This window comes from Protopterus annectens, chromosome 1.part0, assembly GCF_019279795.1.
Source record: "Protopterus annectens isolate FY-2018-M chromosome 1.part0, PAN1.0, whole genome shotgun sequence".
Lineage (NCBI taxonomy): Eukaryota > Metazoa > Chordata > Ceratodontiformes > Protopteridae > Protopterus > Protopterus annectens.
In genome coordinates, this window is record NC_056725.1 from 6305576 (window position 1) to 6325104 (window position 19529).

The 19529-nt window shown below is 41.6% G+C and overlaps 1 protein-coding gene across 2 annotated transcripts in view; it reads right to left on the bottom strand.

The window, feature by feature from the left end:
- TBCB (tubulin folding cofactor B) overlaps window positions 1-19529 on the bottom strand; it is a 781868-nt gene that overhangs the window by 723980 nt on the left and 38359 nt on the right. For both annotated transcript variants that reach the window (XM_044078357.1, XM_044078427.1), the window contains exon 2: window positions 11490-11633. In XM_044078357.1, the coding sequence (XP_043934292.1) occupies window positions 11490-11633 (144 nt within the window). The remainder of the gene's footprint in view (window positions 1-11489; window positions 11634-19529) is intronic.

Here is a 19529-nt window from a genome sequence, read left to right on the forward strand (position 1 = left end):
GTAAATTGTCACAGCACAGTTACCCAACAGCAGCTTAGGCAAAGGGAGTCTGAGTCAAGACAGAGGTTCCCAGATTTTTTTCGGTACTTGCTGCCCAGGAAAGGAACAATTAAATAACTGGCACCACTCAGGTCTATGTCGTACCTCATTTCATGCAGTTGTGGATGAGACAGATTCTTTTAGACTCTGCTGTCCACATGACTGAAAGCTAATCTTTGAGATAAAAATTATTATAAATATTTTACTTCTTACAATCACCAAATCACTGACCTCAAACCCTAACAACCAGTTTTGACATAAAGTTATACTTTTCTTTTTCCTTAAAAATGAAAACTTAGGTTACTCTCAAAGGGAATGTGTACTGTAAGTAATCTGGGGAAACAAGTGTTAGACAGGTGGATTATCAGCGCTCGACAGTCAGTGTTACCTCCTGACAGAAAAACTGACAGAGGTAAGAATGTTTAGTGCCAGCCATTAAACTGGATACCTTTAACCTCTAGTAATCAGTACAGAAAAAAAGTAATACTTTTTACACAAAAATGATGAATAAAGGAATCCCCACAAAGAAGTGTTACATCTGAAAAGCAGGTAATGAAGGATAGTAAATAGAAGTTATGTTCTTACCATAACGTTCCATGTTAGTGGTCTTCTTCTCGCCTTCTTCTTGCTGGATGGGTTCAGAGCTGACCTCGGCTCCGACTCGGCCACTCTAAAAGCTCGAGAGTTGGTTCCACCGGCTCGAGGCTCCCCTTATATCCCACAATGCTAGGCGTGAGTTACCTCAGATCTCGTTTGTAAGCTAGGCCCAGCCTATAATAGTAATAGAATAACTAGTAACAAAGTCCACCTCTATAAACAAAGGGAGAAGAGAAGGGTGACCTACATCCTGATCCAGGAAATATGCACAGCAGAGCATATACCTAAAGTACAGAGGTGGTAGAAAGAGAGGTCACAATCAAAACTCCTCTAGGTCTGTCCAGGCCAGGGGGAAGGAGGGTGGGACGCAAGAAGAAGGCGAGAAGAAGACAACTAACATGGAACGTTATGGTAAGAACATAACTTCTATATGTTAAGTTGTCTATCTCGCCTTCATTCTTGCTGGATGGGACCGTCCTAGCACCTTGTCCCGGGTGGCCTAACGGAACAGACTCTTGAGAACAGTGGAACCAAAGTTAGCTCTATGTCTAGAGGCTAAATCCAGCTTATAATGAGAAATGAAAGTGAGAGGAGTAGCCCAAGTAGCCGCTGCACAAATGGTGTCAATAGGCAGTCTATCTTGGAAAGCTATAGAAGTAGCCAAAGCTCTGGTAGAATGGGCTTTAGGTTTGCTAGGCAGCTTTTGGTGTCTAATTTCATAAACAAGGGAGATCAGAGATGTTAGCCATCTGGATAATGATACCTTTGACACTGAAAGTCCCTTTCTGCCTTCTGCATAAGAGACGAACAGCTGGTCAGATTTTCTGAATTGTTTTGTTCTATCCAAATAGTACCTTAACTGACGATGAACATCTAGCCAATGCAATCTTTGTTCAGATCTGTTAGAATATTCTGGAAAAAACACCGGGAGGTCAATGCTTTGATTTAGGTTAGCCAAGGAGGCTATTTTTGGTAAAAAGGACGGATTGGTTCGTAAAGATACTCAGTCCTTATGGAACAACAGATAAGGAGGTCGGCAGCTGAGTGCATGAAGTTCTGAAACTCTTCTAGCTGAAGTAATAGCTACTAGAAAGAGAGTCTTCCATGATAGTAATTTTAAAGAACAGGAAGCTGCAGGTTCGAAAGGAGAGAGAATTAAAGAACTGAGAACTAAATTTAGGTCCCAAGGAGGAGGAGGATTTCTTACCGGAGGTCTGAGTAGAAAAACTCCCTTCAAAAAAGCTTTGCAAAGCTTGTGGGACATGATGGCAGAATCTGAAATGCCCACATGAAAGTTAGAAATAGCTGCCAATTGAACTTTAAGAGTAGAAGGAGATGAACCTGCATGGAAGAGTTCAGCTAGGAAATCAAGGACCATTTGGATGGAAGCAGTGAAAGGATCTATGTCCCTTCCTTGAGCCCAATAGGTGAAACGTTTCCACTTACTCAAATAAATCTTTCGAGTGGAAGACTTATGGGAAGCTATCAAAATATCTCTAACAGAGTGAGATATTTGAGGAAGCCTGGCTAAGGTTGAAATTGGAGGAACCAAGCAGTGAGGTTCAGGGAGGGAAGGGAGCGATGAAACTGACCCGACTGATGGATCAAAAGATCTGGAACTAGGTCCAGATGCCAAGGTCGCCCAACAGAAACTGATGTAGAAAGGGGAACCAAACCTGTCGAGGCCAGTACGGAGCAATGAGGATCAATGAAGCCTTCTGAGCGATAGCTTTCTGTATCACTTGAGAGATTAGTGGGAAGGGGGGAAAAGCATACAGAAGTCCCCGGGGCCAAACCTGGACTAGAGCGTCTCTGCTGGGTTGGCCTGGTAACGGGAAAAGGGTGAAAAAATCTCTGCACTTGCTGTTTTGGGGAGTAGCAAAAAGGTCGCAGCAAGGCTGGCCCCACTTGAGAAAAATTTCTCTCACAACAGAGTCTTTCAGAGACCACTCGTGAGGCATGAGGATAGCTCTGCTCAACTTGTCCGCGATTTGATTGGACTTCCCGGGGATGTGCGTTGCTATCAGAAAATGCTGAGAAGAAATCGCCCATTGCCACAGTCTGAGTGCTTCTCGACACAGGGGGTAGGACCTGGTTCCGCCTTGTTTGTTGATATACCACACTACAGACATATTGTCCGTCTGGATTGCTATCGTTCCCAAGGGAAGAGAGTCTTGAAGGGCTTGCAACGCTAAAAGCACTGCTCTCATCTCCAGAACATTTATGTGCAAGTGGCATTCGTGCGGTTGCCATGTGCCCTGGACAGTTCTGCCCTGATAATGCCCCCCCCACCCGATCAGGGAGGCGTCCGTTGTCAGAGTAGCAACCGGAGGGGAACAAAGGGTCTTCCCAATAAGAGCTGAGGGAAGACATCCACCACAGAAGATGATTTCTGCATGTTTGCGTGATCATAATGGTGTGAGACATTGGAAGTTGCTGGTACGACCATTGCGTGAAGAGCATCCATTGAAGGATTCTCATGTGGAATCTGGCTAATGGAAGCAGAGGTATGGCAGCCGCCATAATCCCCAACACTTTCAGAACTAGCCTGGCTTTGATTCTGTTGCTGCTGAAGAGGAGCGAGACTATTTTGTGTATGTCTGTTATTCTCTGATCTGTTAGTCTCGCAGACATGTTGACTGTGTCTAGATTTGCGCCTATGAAGGTAATAGTACGACAAGGCGACAAAACAGACTTTTCAAATTTATTGAAATGCCTAAATTTCGACAAGTGCGAAAGGTGTAGTCCCTGGCCATTAGAAGAAGATGCTTGGTGGGAGCTGTGAGGAGCCAGTCGTCCAAATATGGAAACACCTGGAATCCTTGTCGTCTCAGGTGAGAAGCTACCACTACCATGCATTTGGTAAACACCGGGGGGGCAGTGGTGAGACCAAAGGGCAGGGCCCTGAATTGAAAATGACTGGTTCCCAGCCTGAAGCGGAGGAATCTTCTGGAGCGTCTTTTCATTTTTATGTGATAGTACGCATCCTGAAGATCTATAGAGCACATCCAGCTTCCCTTTCCCAAAAGGGGAAGGATGGACTGCAGCGTGACCATCCGAAATCTTGTTTTCTTGACTGACTTGTTCAAGATACTGAGATCCAAAATTGGTCTCCAGTCCCCTGTTTTCTTTGGAACTAAAAAGAACCTGGAGTAGATTCCGGATCCTTGCTGGTCTGCTGGAACTGGCAGAATTGCTCTTTTTGCAAGCAGCTTTGAAATTTCCAAAGCTGCAAGATCCCTTTGAGCGGGTGGAACATCTGGAAGGGATTTTTTTGATTGGTTTGGAATGCGAAACAAGGGAATGGAATAACCCTCGGAAATGATGGACTGTACCCATTTGTCTTGAGTCAGGGATAGCCAGGCTTTTGGGTACAGTGACAATCTTCCCCCGACTGCCTCCGAAGGTAGGCAGTCGGGCAACACCTCAGGGATGCTGAAAGGGCTTATCAGAGAAGACTTTACGATTGCCCTGGTTCTGCGGACCCCCCCGCCTCTAGGGCGACGTCTTCCATTGTTGTTCCCCCCTCTGCCTCTGGCGGGGAACCGACTTTGTGCGTCAGGCGAAGTCCCTTGAGATTGTTTACGGAACCACATTTTCCCACTTTTCTGGCCTTTGGGGTAAGGCCTAGGAGGAGTAGAAAAACGGACTCCGACGGCAGAAAGAGTCTTGCCATCTGTCTCGCACCTAGCCAAGGTTTCTTTCACTTGAGGACCAAAAAGAGATGATCCATCAAACGGGGAATTCGTGAAAGACGTTTTAAAGGGGTCCGCAAAGTTGCATAACCGCATCCAGGCGTGCCTGCGTAAGGCCACACCTGTCCCTGCGGCCCTGCTCGCTCCATCAGCCGCATAAGAAAGGAGGCGCATGGAGGAGTTAGCTATGGAGTTCAGGGTAGCCAGCTGAGTGTTCATCTTGTCCTGAAAACCCGCAGCTGTAGGATCCTTCAACATATCACTCGCTTCCTTGATCAAGTCCCTTTGAAGACGAGTAAAATGGCATAGGTAGTTCAGCTTAACGCATTGCAAAGGTCGCTGACGAGAACATCCGCTTCCGTACCTGTCCATAGACCTGGATTCCTTGTTAGGTGGATGGACAGGCACCGAAGGATCAGCTAGTTCCTTCTTGGTGGCAGCAGCTACCACCATAGCATCCACAGAAACACCTTTTGTGAGAAATTGCTTGTCAGTTGGTGCTGTTATAAATTTGGAGGGTCTCCTGGGGGTAGGGTCCACTGAATCAGGAGCCGTCCAGGCCTTCTTTGCAACCACCTGCATGAGGGGATCAAAGGGGGGGGGGACACCCAGGAGGTGGAAGGACGAGAGCCACACGCCTCAAGATACACAGATTCATCCTCCGAAGGGTTAAGGGCTGGCCAATTTCCCCTCTGTTTCAGGATCTCTAGAATGTCTGCGAAAGAGACATCTTCAGAAGGGGAACGTGGGAACCCTCGAATCCTCTAAATCTGTGTCAGAGGTGACAGACTCAGGTGAGTCTAAGTGCTTCCTCTTACACTTTCTCTTCCTAGGGGCTCCCCTGCCAATTCAGGAGAGGCCTCGGAAGAGGATGAGATCCCACAGGGGATTCTTGAGGAGCTTGCTCTCTGCGGTCCGGGATGAGGGAGTGAGTCGACATAACCAAAGGCACCAAGGGGAGGGGCGGACGGAGCCGACTGTGGAGTCGAACAAGGTTCCAACACTCGGCATGACCTCGAATGCACCCCTGTCAGGCAGAGCCAGAGGTCCCGCTCCGAGAAGCTGAGAACCTCCTCGGCACCGACAGAGATGGCTCCAAGGCCGATGTCGGAGCCGAACTCACCAGCGCCGAAGCACCGAGAGGAGAGGGGTCGGACAAGGGTCCGATGCCACTCACCCTCGAGCTGACGAGGGAAGCCCGGCGCCGAGATTCTTCAAAGGAAGAAATCGGAGCCGACGACGGAGCTGAAGACAAATGTATCGGCTCCGACGCTACCACAGTCTCGGTTCCGAGACGCCCGCCCGAGCTCAAAGGAGTCGGAGGAGGAATATTAATTGGAACAAGCTGAGGCATCGACTGATGAGTTGGACTCTGGAGCATTTGGGCCAGTGCCTCGGACTTCAAAAGTCTACTCACTACCCTCTGGAGGTCGTGATCTGATAGCCTCGATGACCTGGAGGAGTGAGATCTATGGCTCCGTTCAGACAGCAGGGGAGATGCTGGAGCCGAATGAACGGAGCCAAGGGACGGTGACCTCGATCTCTTTCTAGATGTCGGCTCCGATGGTATGATCGGAGCCGACCCATGACTCTCTAATGCCTCGGCTCCGGCCGGAGCCGAGGAAACCACTGAAACAGCAGTCACAGACTCATCGGCTCCAGCCGGAGCCGATGAAGCAGTAGGCTTCAAAGCCTTAGGCCTCGACTCTGAAGCTGGAGCCGAGGTCCTAGAAGCCTTAGGAGGTTTCCCAGAAGACACAGGAAGGGAACCTTCAGGCTTAATTAAACCCCTCAAAATTTTTTCTCTCCTGCAGGACTCTAGGGCTGAAGCCATGGCATACAGCACAAGAATCCTGCAGGTGTAAAGGTCCCAGGCAGTACACACAAGAAGTGTGACCGTCTGTCAGAGACATTTTCTGACAGCACGAGTCACACTTCTTGAAGCCTGAGACCTTTGTATCCTTAGACATACTCAAGGTACCTGAAGTGTAATCACACACAAAAAACACACACACACAGATTACACTGATAGGATTAAAAGGGAATTATTTAAAACTACAGGTAAGTAATAAAATTCCCTAAGTAAAACACATACACACTTCTAAGGAAAGGGAAGGAAGGGCCCGAAGGCCTTAGGGAAGAACTAAGTGTTCTTTATAAAAGGAGGGGGCTGGAAAGATAGTAAGGAATAAACAAGTCCACTACACTAAGTGGGAAAGAATTTTACACTAACTAGCCTAAGTTTAAAGAATTTAAACTAGTCTAAACTTTCACTAACCTGGAGCCGGTAGAAAACACACCTCGATCGCTGTAGCGGCAAACGAGATCTGAGGTAACTCACGCCTAGCATTGTGGGATATAAGGGGAGCCTCGAGCCGGTGGAACCAACTCTCGAGCTTTTAGAGTGGCCGAGTCGGAGCCGAGGTCGGCTCCGAACCCATCCAGCAAGAATGAAGGCGAGATAGACAACTTAACATAGTAGGTTTTACCCCCTGACAAAAATTTTATGTTTAGGGCTAAAATCTTTGTACCAACCAGCAAACACAATAGTCCCAGTCACCAGTAACACACTTGCAACAGAAAGTTACACTTTTCCTCATTAAAAAATGGTAACTCAAAACAGAAATCCCCACTGGGACTTAAAAACACTGTCAGCTGAAAACAGTATCTAACTTGTGGATAAGCTTAAAAATGTCAGTGACACCTTCTAATTAAATATTACTGTTTGAGGTAAATAATTTAGTAACAATCATCACAAACACACTAGCTCCAGCCCCTCACAGCACTGTATTGCCCAAGCAGTATGCTTTTCCCTCACAAAAAGTACAAACAAGGAAATCCCCACAGGGAACCAAGAACAACTGCCAAACATGAAAGATACCCAAAAATGGTTAGCAGAACTTAGTCAACTCGGTAAAACATACAGACAGAAAAATGAAGTTTTGAAGTAAGTTTTAAATCACAACCCTCAAAACCGAAAGCCAAGCCAAGAAGAATAAAGATTAATGGGTAAAAATCATTGTTTTCCAGTGAAAATACAGTATTTACAAGAGATTCCCCTCAGGGAACCACAAGTCAATGTAAATCATCTGAGGTAAAACAAGAATAATACCCCCCCCCCCCAAAAAAAAAAAAACCTCCTCAGTTGGTCAGAAATAATATATTGCAGAAAAGTAATTCAACAGGCAACTTGGAAGGGAATCCTCAACAGGGAAAGTCCAGTCTAGTAGCAGTGATAGCATATGACCAATCATGTGAAAGTCCTGAAGTTTTGACACCCTAGCCACCAAGTTTCTTACTTTCCTAGTCAAAAAGTGGCTGGGGTGCATGGAAAGCACCCTAAAACTTTGAAAGCTTGGCAGGACATTCTATACAGCTTAAGGCTATTGCAACTGTGATCTAGTGATGAACATAATACAGCTATGCAAGTTCCACTTACCAGTAACAAATGTTCAGAATCTTCACTGCTAAAGTGGCTTTTAGGCTATATGGGTTGTGTCTTAACCAAGACACAACCTGCCAGCTTCCACAAACTCTGGCTCCCTCCCACACTACTTCTCTAACTATGGGGGGGGGGGGGTATCAGCAGTCAGAGTAGAAAACCTTCAGGGCTTTCCTGCTTAAAAGTTAAGTGGCTTACTCATCCTGATCTAAATACACAAGAAATAACCATCAAATAATTTCTCAACAATAATTATATACAAAATTAGGAGGACGGGGGAGGATTTGCAAGAATTTAAACCTCTACTGTTATGGTTAAGTGCAACTTATACAACTATACTATGTTTATCATTCCCACTTGCTGCAGTACCTTTTAGCTAAATGGGATGATTACCAGAGCCAATCCAGCCTGGCAGGAGGAAGGAAATGGATCCAGGAGCCCCTGGAGAATGGTCCTAGCAGAGCCAGTCCTGGATCTAGAGAATGGATCCAGTTTGTACAGGTATGTACAGAGCACTATGTAGCTGCATCTAGAATGCTTCTACAGCCCACTCCTTTTCAATATGCCATCAAAGAAAACAAGTTGCTTGTAGAGTGCACCTTGATTGTGAGTGGACTTGTTTACCATGGTGGGTATAACAAAAGTCAACAGCCAAGGACAATCATCAGGAAATAGTCTGTTTTAATGTGAGCTGTCCTCTCACTGTCCCAACACAAGACATAAATAGCTGATCAGTTTTTCTTAAGGCCATGGGCCTGTTAAAGACAGTACTTCAGCTGCATATGCACACCCAGAATATGTAGAACCTTTTTTCCCTGGTTCTGAGGATCAGGAAAGAACACTGGGAGATTACTTGTTAACTAGATAAACTCTGAAACAGACTAGGGTATGAATGAAGGATATGTTCTTGATGATACTTTTACCAGACTGGGTTCACCCCCATGACAGCTCAAAACTTGGATACTCTTCTTGCAGATATCAGAGCAATGAGAACAACAGTTTTCCAAGTTATGAACCTTAAATCTGCTTGATGTGCAGGTTCAAATGGATATGTGGTTAACTTTTCCAGCACAAAGTTAAGATCCTAGGAAGGAGCAACCCATTTGCGTTACGGTCTCAAGTGTAATGCTCCTTCCAGAAACTGTTTTACTAAAAATATTGCAGAAATTGGAGGACCATGAGTAGACATTTCTGAAATGGTCATGAGACGTACCTGGGTAAAGATGTATGAAAGGACAGAGGTTAGCAACTCACACAAATATTTGAGCACCAGTGGCATGTAATCCTTGATAGGACCCCAGTTATTGGCTAGGCACCAACTAGAAAACCTCTTACACACTTTCCAATATAAAAACTTTTTGGTAGCAGGTTTTCTTGCTTCCTTTAATACCCGTTGCACATACTCTGAAAAGAGGTGCCTAAAATGCATTAGGATTAAATCATCCAGGCAGTTAGCTGAAGAGGTTTGAGATTGGGGTGTGTCAAACTTCTCCTGCCTTGTGTGAGTATGTTCGGCTTGCAAGGACGCTTGCGGTAACGGGCACTGGCTAATTCCATAAGAAGGGGGAACCAATGTTGCCAGGGTCAAAAAGGGGTCACCTTAATTATTTTCTGGAGTCTCCTGAATCTTCAGAATTACCCTGGATCTCAGTGGAAAGGGTGGACATGCATAAAAGGAAATGTTCATCCAAGAAAAATTATAAGACATCTGTTTTCCAAGTCTGTTTGCAGAGTCCTGGAGCAGAATCTGTTGAGTTGTCAGTTTTAAAAGGAGGCAAACTGATCTACTTGAGGTGTTTCCTACAACTAAATCAATTTCTGGAAGACCCCTCATTGTTCAATTCCTAGAAGACCCACTGGTTCAGTTTCCATTAGTGAGGGTATGTCATAAGCCTGCTCAGCTTGTCTACCACTATGCTTTGCTCTGATAGAAAGCAAGATGTTTGCAGGGTTAAAGAGTGCTGAATAGTTAACTCTGAAGTGATCACAGCTAGCCTGCACATGGGGTATGACCTTGTACCAACTTGCTTGCTGATGTACTAATTACCTGGAGAGAGCCTGGGGACCACAGTCTGAAGAATGACTACAGGCTGCTAGCGAATCACCCACCATTGGCTTGAGAAGACTGAGCCCACAAAGATGACAAGGGCTCTATGCTTTTTTCCCCCCTAGGAACAACAGAAGTTGGGCGAGAAGCAACAAAGGAACAAGTATCCATGCTGTGACCAACGAGGATAGAGATGCTGTCAAAAACAATGGCATAAGTCAGTCGCAAGAGAAGTTATCAAATAGTTTGCACAAATAGCCCACTTACACTAACCCACATAAAATGTGCCCAAAATGTGCCCAAAATACTGTAATGCATAAGCAGTATGCAAAAATTCTTATCAGAAACCCCTTCAGCATAAAATCAGTCTGGCAGAAATTAACGTCAGATAAGTACTATTTTACTTGTAGAATTCCCTGCTCAGATAAAACATTTCTCCACACAAAACTGGTTAAACCACAAAGTAGTATATTTCCTCTCAAAACAAGCACCCAAATTAGCCGAAATTAAAAGTAGCAGTCCCTTATAGGAAACTTCCAATATTAAAGAAATCCTGTTAAAATAAAACTTTTCCTTTTCACCATATATAAATTATAGTAAATAACATTTTAAGTGTAAGGTGTTCCCCAAGGGGACATATCTGCCATAAAAAAGAGCTGAAGTGCTGGTGAGCTGCTTTTTCACAAGGTGGCAAGAATGTACTGAAGATTTTCCATTCTGACATCCGATTTTCCCTCCTCAGGGCTGACCAATCAGCAGTCAGAGTACAAGTGTAGGAGACAGCCAGAGCCTTTGGAAGCTATCTGATTGCTGCGTCTTGGTCAAAATACAACCCATATAGACTAAAGGCTACTGCAGCAGTGGGAATGATGAATATCGGTGGTTATTCTCATTGATCTTTTCTTAACCAAGTCTGCTCCTTAGTCACCACCCAAAGACCAATGCAAATTATCTACTAGTACTATTCTAAACTGCTCTTCCTGCTGACACTTTGGGAATTATTTAAAAAAAAAAAACAAAAAAAAAACATCCTGGGTGACTCAGTATCCAGAGAAGAAATGGCACTTATCTTTTTGATTCTAATATTTGGTCCTTTACAATTCACAAGCAAATGTGACAAGTCAAACTGCCATGGAGAGGCAAAAAAAAAAAAAAAGAGAAACAGAAACGTGATCTGTAAAAAAGTGCTTTGTAACCAAGGTTTTATTCTGTACCAAGAGGACTTTATCAGCTTCCCATTTCACATCCTCACTGCAGTCTCTAGGTTTTCAGAAGTCTCTACAGAGCTTCAGCCTGTTCAAATGACAAGTACAGATTGCTAGAATAAAATACAAGTTAGTAGAAAGAAAATTAAGATAATAAAAAAAATTATGAATAAACCTCATTTCCCACTGTCATATTGTGAAGACAGTACCGGAGTGTTGTACTAACTGGTACTCAACACCAGTAGTTCTTGTATCTGATTCAATGTACAATTGTAAAATCTGATGCTGAATTGCATGAATAGATTTACCAATATTTTCTTCATTTACACATCACATTATGTGGGGTGCTAGAAACAGAGGAATAATGAAACATAAGAAGGTTACCTACCACTGTTGATGACAACCTAACATCTAAGTCATAGTAAGGAAATGTTATGTACTGATTAAAGGCTTTGGATACTCACATGTATTCTGCACCCATCATCAATGGGATAGGATCCCAAAAGGGCTTCATCCTTGTCCAGTTTCATAACTAATTGGTCATCTGGACCATACAGCTCCAATTCCATACATGCTGCTGGACTCCCAACAACCAGTTCCAGTTTGCACTGTAAAACATCAAGTATGAAAAGAAGAAAATGAGAATCAAGACAGATGTCCAAAGCAGGACTGCTACCCCAGGAAAACCTCTCCAAGTGTCATTTTCACACATCAACAGTCACCACATACGCAAAAATGATAGCACAATAATGAAATGCTAGTCATCTTGTATTCACTTTCTCTTTGTTAAACAAGAATCTAGGAAAGTCCAACTTGGCAGCACCTATTTTCAGAGAAGTCCCACGGAGAAAAGTTCCAGAGTACATTTATATTACAAAGTGAATTTTAGACAGTTCTCAAACAGTTACATTTCAAAAAAGGCAGAATTCCCAAAACCATCACTGAGAACTATGTTTTACAATGTTTTTTGGGAAATGCAACACAAAAAATTATACTTCCAAAACAGATATATATACAGTAACGTATTTACATCAATTTGCACAAGTCTATATTAAAAAAGTTATGCATAATGGTATACAGTTCTGGTACCTATATATTCTTACAGGAAGTAAATGGATTTACAATGTAGAAGGGGGAACATTGTAAAGAAGTTTTAGTGTTTTTACAAACATTTCTGTACTAAAATGTAATAATTGAAAAAATTAATGAAAAATATAGTTGAGAAGTAACTTATGTATAGTGGAGCTATTAATAATGTGTATGAGGATACTGGTAATAGCATTTGAATGAAAAAGCAAGGTACAGGATAAGTTTTTATCTAGGCTGCCTGTTCCTAACTGATGGACATCACGGATACATGCATGATGCAGCCTACCTATAAAATCAACACATTTTCTAACTTAGTAGAATTTTTTTGTGCAGGGATTTTAAGCCCTTTATTACTGCACATTTTCCAGAACACTGGGTCCCAATTACTGATCATTTTTGAATATTTTTGCTGCAGCCATAGAAGGTTACATTTTCAAAATGAATAGCAACAGTCACTAATGCACAACTTTACAGAATGACCGCGGGCTTTTTCACCCTCATAAAAGACTGACTTTAGGAGGTACTGCCAGCACAGCTAGCTCGAATTTTGTAAATAATTATATGTAATTTGTGAATATCAAACTGATTTATAGAAGATGCTTGTGTTACACATTTATTAGAACTTATGTCATGTTGGGAACAGAAAGGATTTGTTTGTTGGCTCCAATGTATCAAAGAACTAAAAGTTTTAGATATGCAAGTAATACTAACAACATACAAAATACCACAACAGGACTGGCTAACTTGACAGAGTATGCTATCATACACACAAGATTTAAGTAGAATAACTAATTCTTCATTTAAAGAAATACTTAAATTTATGAAATACATATATGAAATCATATATAAGGACTTTGACATGGGAAACAGTATTTCAAAGTTTTACAAAATATTGATAAACTATAAAACAACACCCAAAACCTCACATTGGAAACATATAACAAAAGGACACTCAATACAGTTAACTGAGGATATTAAAACAAATATATTACCATCGATAAAATATATATCCTTTACACGGGTCTATATCACTTAGACAAAACGGCAGAAGTTTAAACAAGTGCAAAACCATCGAAGGCTTAGAACAGCGATTTTTTTTCCGGGGGGGGGGGGGGTCGCTGTTCCAAGAAACACAAGCACACCAAGAAAACAGCAATCCACACACATACACTTAAAATCCTACACCTAACCCTACACTAAACTGTACATACACTATTATCTTTCACTTAACATTTACCTCAACCCAAACCCTAAAGTCCGCCACTATCGCACACTCACCTGACTTGCGCTGCGCCCTAACCCTAAAGTGTGTCACTATCGCACACCCACCTCACCCGTGCCCTAACCCTAACTCACCTAACCCGCGCCCTAACCCTAACGTCCGCACAATCGCACACTTACCTGAACACGACCTGTAACTTTCCACCACAGTGCTGAAAACAGCGAAGCCGCAGAAATGGCCAACTGAATTCTTTCCCTGGGAAAGAATTTGGTGTTCCGCGGCTTCGCGATAATCAGTTTTCGAACTGCTGAAGTTTCGACGAACTGATAGAAACCCCTTCACACAATACTGGAAAGTTTTTAACTGGAAATGCTTGCACAGAGCATTCTTAACCCCAAACAGAATCAGCAAAATTAATTCTTCCATTAAAGGAAGATGCTGGAGATGTGAGCAAGTACTCAGTGCAGATCAGAACCACATTTTCTTTGACTGTTAAAATTAAGCCATTTTGGAATGGTATTAACTTTTTACAAGCCTTATTTAATGAATCATTTTAGTTAACTAAAAGTCTTGTATTATTAAATGTAAATGAAGGTTCTCAGTTGAAGTTGAATAGGTCAAACATGTATCTTGTATGGACTATACTTGCAATCACAAAGAAGTGTGTAACAAGAAGATGGAATACAAATACAATACCAACCTTGGAAGACTTCTACAGCCTACTGAAGACCACAGCATTACTGGAAATTAAAATTAAAGAACTAAGATTGTATCCAAAGCCATTTATCAACAACCCTTGGGGAAAAGTTTTCTCTCCGACAACAGATTGGATACAGTAATTGTACATATTAGATTTGTTATAGTGTCAGGCTAATGTAAATAGTTAATTTAGATGATATTTATAAATAGTATGGAATTTATTCAATTATATTTGAAAATAAAAGCATTTAAAAAAAAAGAACTTATGTCATGTGTATATCAAATTACACAATCCAATATCAAATTAAATTTGTACAGATGTCTGTGTTGAAAATGTATTTTTAAAGTGCTTGTGTTTGAAATGTACCCACAGTGTATCCTACTGGAGAGAACAGAAATGTACATGCACTATTGTAACTATTTAAATGTATAGGTTTAAACAGAGGAAACTGGAAGGTTAACTTCAGTCCAGCAAGCTTTAAAATATATCTGAAATTAAATCACTTTACAGGCTATGCCATAAAGATGCTATCTCACAGGTTTAAATGCAGCTAGAGACACAAAGTCTGTACTAGGAAGCTTTCTGTATCGTCTTTGGGGTGAACCAATTACTAGTCTGGAAGTGTGGAGGTATGAAATTGTTTTAGGACTTCTAGCACTTGCCACAGATCTGAGCAAACGCTCTTGTGTGTGTATTTTTACAGGTGGGTGTTAAATCCTGCCAGCTTCCAGCAATGGGGGTTTGCATGGGACCTAGAAGTCAGACGACCAGAAGTGATGTCACTCTGTAAGCTATCCCAGAAATAATATTTTAGATATTATTTTGAGAAGTCTCTTAGTGAGAATGAACATTCTGTATTCTGTCTTGGGCTTGACAACAAGGACCATTCACCCCATAATCTATCTGCCTTGCTCTATTAAGTAAGGAATGGTAATTATCTTGGTTTCAGTTAGGAATATAGTGAAACTTAGTTTAGATACTGTTTTTATTTGTCTGAGTCATTCTTTCAATGTTATTTTAAATATTTCCTGAGATATGAACTCTGATGTCACTGTGAATATATACTTAGTATTTTCTTGTTCTTTTATTATATATTATTAAATATATTTAAAACGTTCATTGTGGATGATCTTTTGACCGCGGTGGTGGTGCTGCGGTAGCGTTGTCGCCTCACAGTAAGACACTGTCCGGTTCGATTCTCAGCTAGAGCATCTTCTGAGTGGAGACATGCGTGAACGGGCGTAAAAATCAACTGCCAATCATTAGCGGACCGGAGTTCCGCTGTGGCGACCCCTAACCGGGAAAAGCCGAAAGATGCAAATTGTGGATGATATTTAAATTCTGAGAATACTTGCATATTTATTTGGCAACACTGTGTAGGCCACTCCTAATAGCCTTGCTCTTGGTCAAACTACTATCTGCACTAATATTAATTTCAAATCAGTATATTGGGTACCCTTGGAAGAGCATTAAGGTAGCTGGCATGAGTGCCTGCTGGCACTTTATATTCTGGGTGGTAGGGGGCATAGCTAGTAAACCTGTGTCAGCCTTTCCTAGGTGTGTGTGTGTGAGTGTGTGTGTGTGTGTGTGTGTGTGTGTGTGTGTGTGTGTGTGTGTGTGTGTGTAAATCAATCCTCAAAGAGTGTGTGTGTCAGCTACTTGGGCAGGGACACTAAGCACTGATTGGACAGAGACGGTGCTGGAGGTCTTGGCTTGGACACACAGCTGAGACCTCAATTCTACAGCTGTGCCAGTGGCGAGTCTTACTGGGGATCTGGAGAAACCAGTATGACTGTGCTCTCCATGTGCTCTTGAAGGAAATTGTGCTTGATGCAGAGAGCTGCATCTGGAGATACTGTGCGTGAACCTGTTATCCTCTCAGTGAATGTCTCCAATGGTACCACTGGTGAGGACTGAAGCTCCTTGATTACTGACCCAGAGGTGGAGGGGCGTCACAAAGACAATAAGTGATTTAAGTACTATATGGACCAGTGACTTCTCAAAAATAAGGCTCCATGTGCAAGCCTGTAAATAAAAGCACATAGCACATCTTTACTGCAATTGGGTAATGCTATAAATATTTATCTTCCCCAGTGTTGTTAACATCCAGTAAGGGTCAGTAACCAAATGCTCTCTTGGCCCTTCATTCTGACCTTATATGAACTTGTTGGAATTTCATCTACTGTCTAAAAGCAGCTTGGTTTCCACCAAACAGTGCATTTATTAACTGTATAGTGTACTACTGAGTGCAGCTGTTCCCAAACAAGTACACATTCAGCCTCCAGCAAGGCAATACAGTAATGTTTACCCAGGCTGCTTGCATTCATCAAGTATATACAAATATATTTTCAATGAATTGTGCTTCTAGCCTATATGTATTCTCTTACTAAATCCTGTATCCTCAAACTGAAGAGTAACCAAGTGCACATACAAAGGGCAACTTGCTCATTTATATTTTTTCTAAAACCTAATTCAGACTTGTTCAATGAACTTAATATGTGACCACATCTGCTGGCCCACAACTCCACTACTCTCCAATACAACAATATCAAACAAAATGAAGAATCTTTCCATTTTTAACACACTTGTTCTGCCCTCTCTAGTCCTAAAAACATTTGTTTTACAGAAAGCTACCTCTCCTGTTTACACTTGCACACAATTACGGACATTAAGACTTCCCATTATAAAATATTACCCCAGTGAGACTGCTGCAAATACCTTGGCTATAGTGTTAGATTTAAAAAAAAAAAAAAAAACTAAATAAATATAAAAAGAAAAAACATCGGTTACACTAAACCTTCTGGTATATCAACCCTTCCTTACTAAATTTCTCAAGAATGTAAAAAAAAAAATACAATTTTTGTTGCTGGGTCTTGATACAGAGAAATTATTCGACAGAGTATGCTGGGATTTATGAGTAGGGCAATAAGAAGCATCTGCATCCCCAACCCAATAATAATGTTAATTAAGAGAATATATGAGGGGGTCATAAGCAAAAATTAAGTGTGGGGAGGTCCTTTCTGATAAGTTCTGTTTGAACAAATGAACCAAGCAGGGGTCTCCTCTTTCCCACTTTGTTATTTGCGTTATATTTAAAACCACTAGCAAAGAAAATAAAGGACTCAGAAATTCAAAGATACAACTGGTACTGTAACCAAGAAAAGCTGCCTTTATTTGCAGATATTATGTTGTACTTTATAAAACCAGAAAATGACATTTCACTGTTGTGGAACATTTTGAGACAGTTTCAAGTATTTTTCAGACATAAAATTACTGAAGATAAAACAAAGTCAACAGCTGTAAACACTATACCCAAACACAAACTGGTTTGGCAATACCCATATTTATGGGGATATGACCAAATGAAGCACTTAGGAGTATGGATTAAAAAGGTTTCATTTTATGGTAGCTGAGGATAAGTGGAAAGAGACTAAACAAGAGATAATACAAACAACTGAGAAACTGGAAGCTCTTGTTTATGGATAGGGATAGCAAGATACAAACAGTGAAAATGCTTTTAGTCTCTCTAGTTTTATACACAGGTCAGGTATAATTTTTATCAAACAGAAGAGAAGTTGTGGATATTAATTAATAAACAGTTGAAGGATTTTATCTGGGAGGGGAAGAGGGAGAGAGTCAGGTGGGGTAAGATGATCATTCCAACAGAACAAGGTGGTTTGGTATTACCTGATTCAAGGGGTATTTCAGAGCTGCACAGTTAAGGCTCCTATACCTAGCACAAACAGAAAGCTATAATTCAAAGTAGAAAGGAATGATGATAAAACAGGAGGGAAGCTCAAGAAATAAGGAGAGACTGGGATTTTGGATGCAAACCCTTAAGGAGAATAACAATAACCATACAGAATATTATATTCATAAAGTAGCAAAAAGTATTCCTAGAACTAAGCCACTAGGGGAATGGAGAAAGGAGATTCTGCCAGTAGGGATGACTGCAATTAGGGGTACAGAGAAGAGGCAAGAGGGGGCTGGTATTTACTGGAGAGGACCTGTAAAGGAACCAAGGTATTGGGAACACATAATTAAATACGGAAAGGTAACAGAGTGGAAAGAAGCCAAGAATACATTTGGACTGCAGGCTAGAGACTGCCTTCACTATCAAAAATTGACATCAGCGTATAAGCAAAGAGAAAGGAGTAGGGGGAGTTTTTAGGTGAATCTAGAACAGAACCTGCTGTTAAAGGGATAATTAGTAGGGCATATAAAAATACTGCATGATAACTATAGGAATCAGAGGAGATTAGAAAGTATTGGGAAGAAAGACTGGATAAACAATTCACAAAGAAACAATGGGAGGATATACGTTTGTCTTTCGGCTTTTCCCGGTTAGGGGTCGCCACAGCGGAACTCCGGTCCGCTATATGTATGGCTCCCAAATATGCAACCAAGTCTAGACGATTCAGGATTTTTGCTTGGAAGTGTTTGCATAAGTATCTTTATATCCCAAGTAGACTCCAGTATCTTTCCTCATCTAGACTGCAAAATGTTGGAGGTGTGATGGGGAAGAAATAGGTAATTGGGAACATATATTTTGGGAGCGTAATGAGTTAGCAGACTTTAAAAAATTCAGTGCAGACTACTCTGCCAAAAATAATGGATGAGCAAATTGGTGTAACTAAGGAAATTATTTTTTTGAGCTGTGATACAGGATCTCAATTGCCTAGACATAACGAGACCTTGCTGATGCTAATTCTGGTGGTTGCCAAAAAAAGCATAACTAGAACATGGCAAAGTCTAAACCAACCATATTAGAACTAGTGAAAAACAGTAACAGACAAAAGAACTGGAAGTGGGATCTTTGGAAAAGGGTGTGAACAAATTACATTTAACCGACCCAAAACACCAAAAAAATGTACAGTAAACTCCAAACTATAACAAAACGCCACCACAGAGTGCCATCACGAAACTCAGTTCAATAACAAAAAAAAGACAAAAATAACACTAACACTAAGTCCTTTCACCTTTTATAGCTTTTAAGGCTTCATCAGAGTAAAAGCATTTCCCCTAGAGAGCACACTTAAATACAAATTATCACATGGTTCAGCCTCTAAAGTTAGAATTTAAATGGCCCATTCCGCTGTTATAGTTATAGTTCCCTTTTGAGAGCAATCATACATAAGTGACTCCTGGATGGACCATGCTCCTTGATCCCGACTCTCACTCCCACCCAAGAGCACAGGCTTCTATGGTTAGAGTGACTATCAAGAATGCTGTAGGAGTCTTCAGAAGATGAACTGGGACCATCTGTCATGCAAAATATATTTTAGAGACCTTCCTTGTCCTGGAAATTACTAAAACTATTATATAGTACCCATTGCCAAAAGCTGTAATAAGCTAATAAGTTGTACTAAAGCAAGAAAAATGTCAGCAAGTCATAAAAAGACAAGTTGAAAATATGTGACTTTTGAAAGGGGGTGTGAAACTGCACGCAAGAGTTGTACATATGTTATAGTAAGAATGTAATGCTGTTTTGAA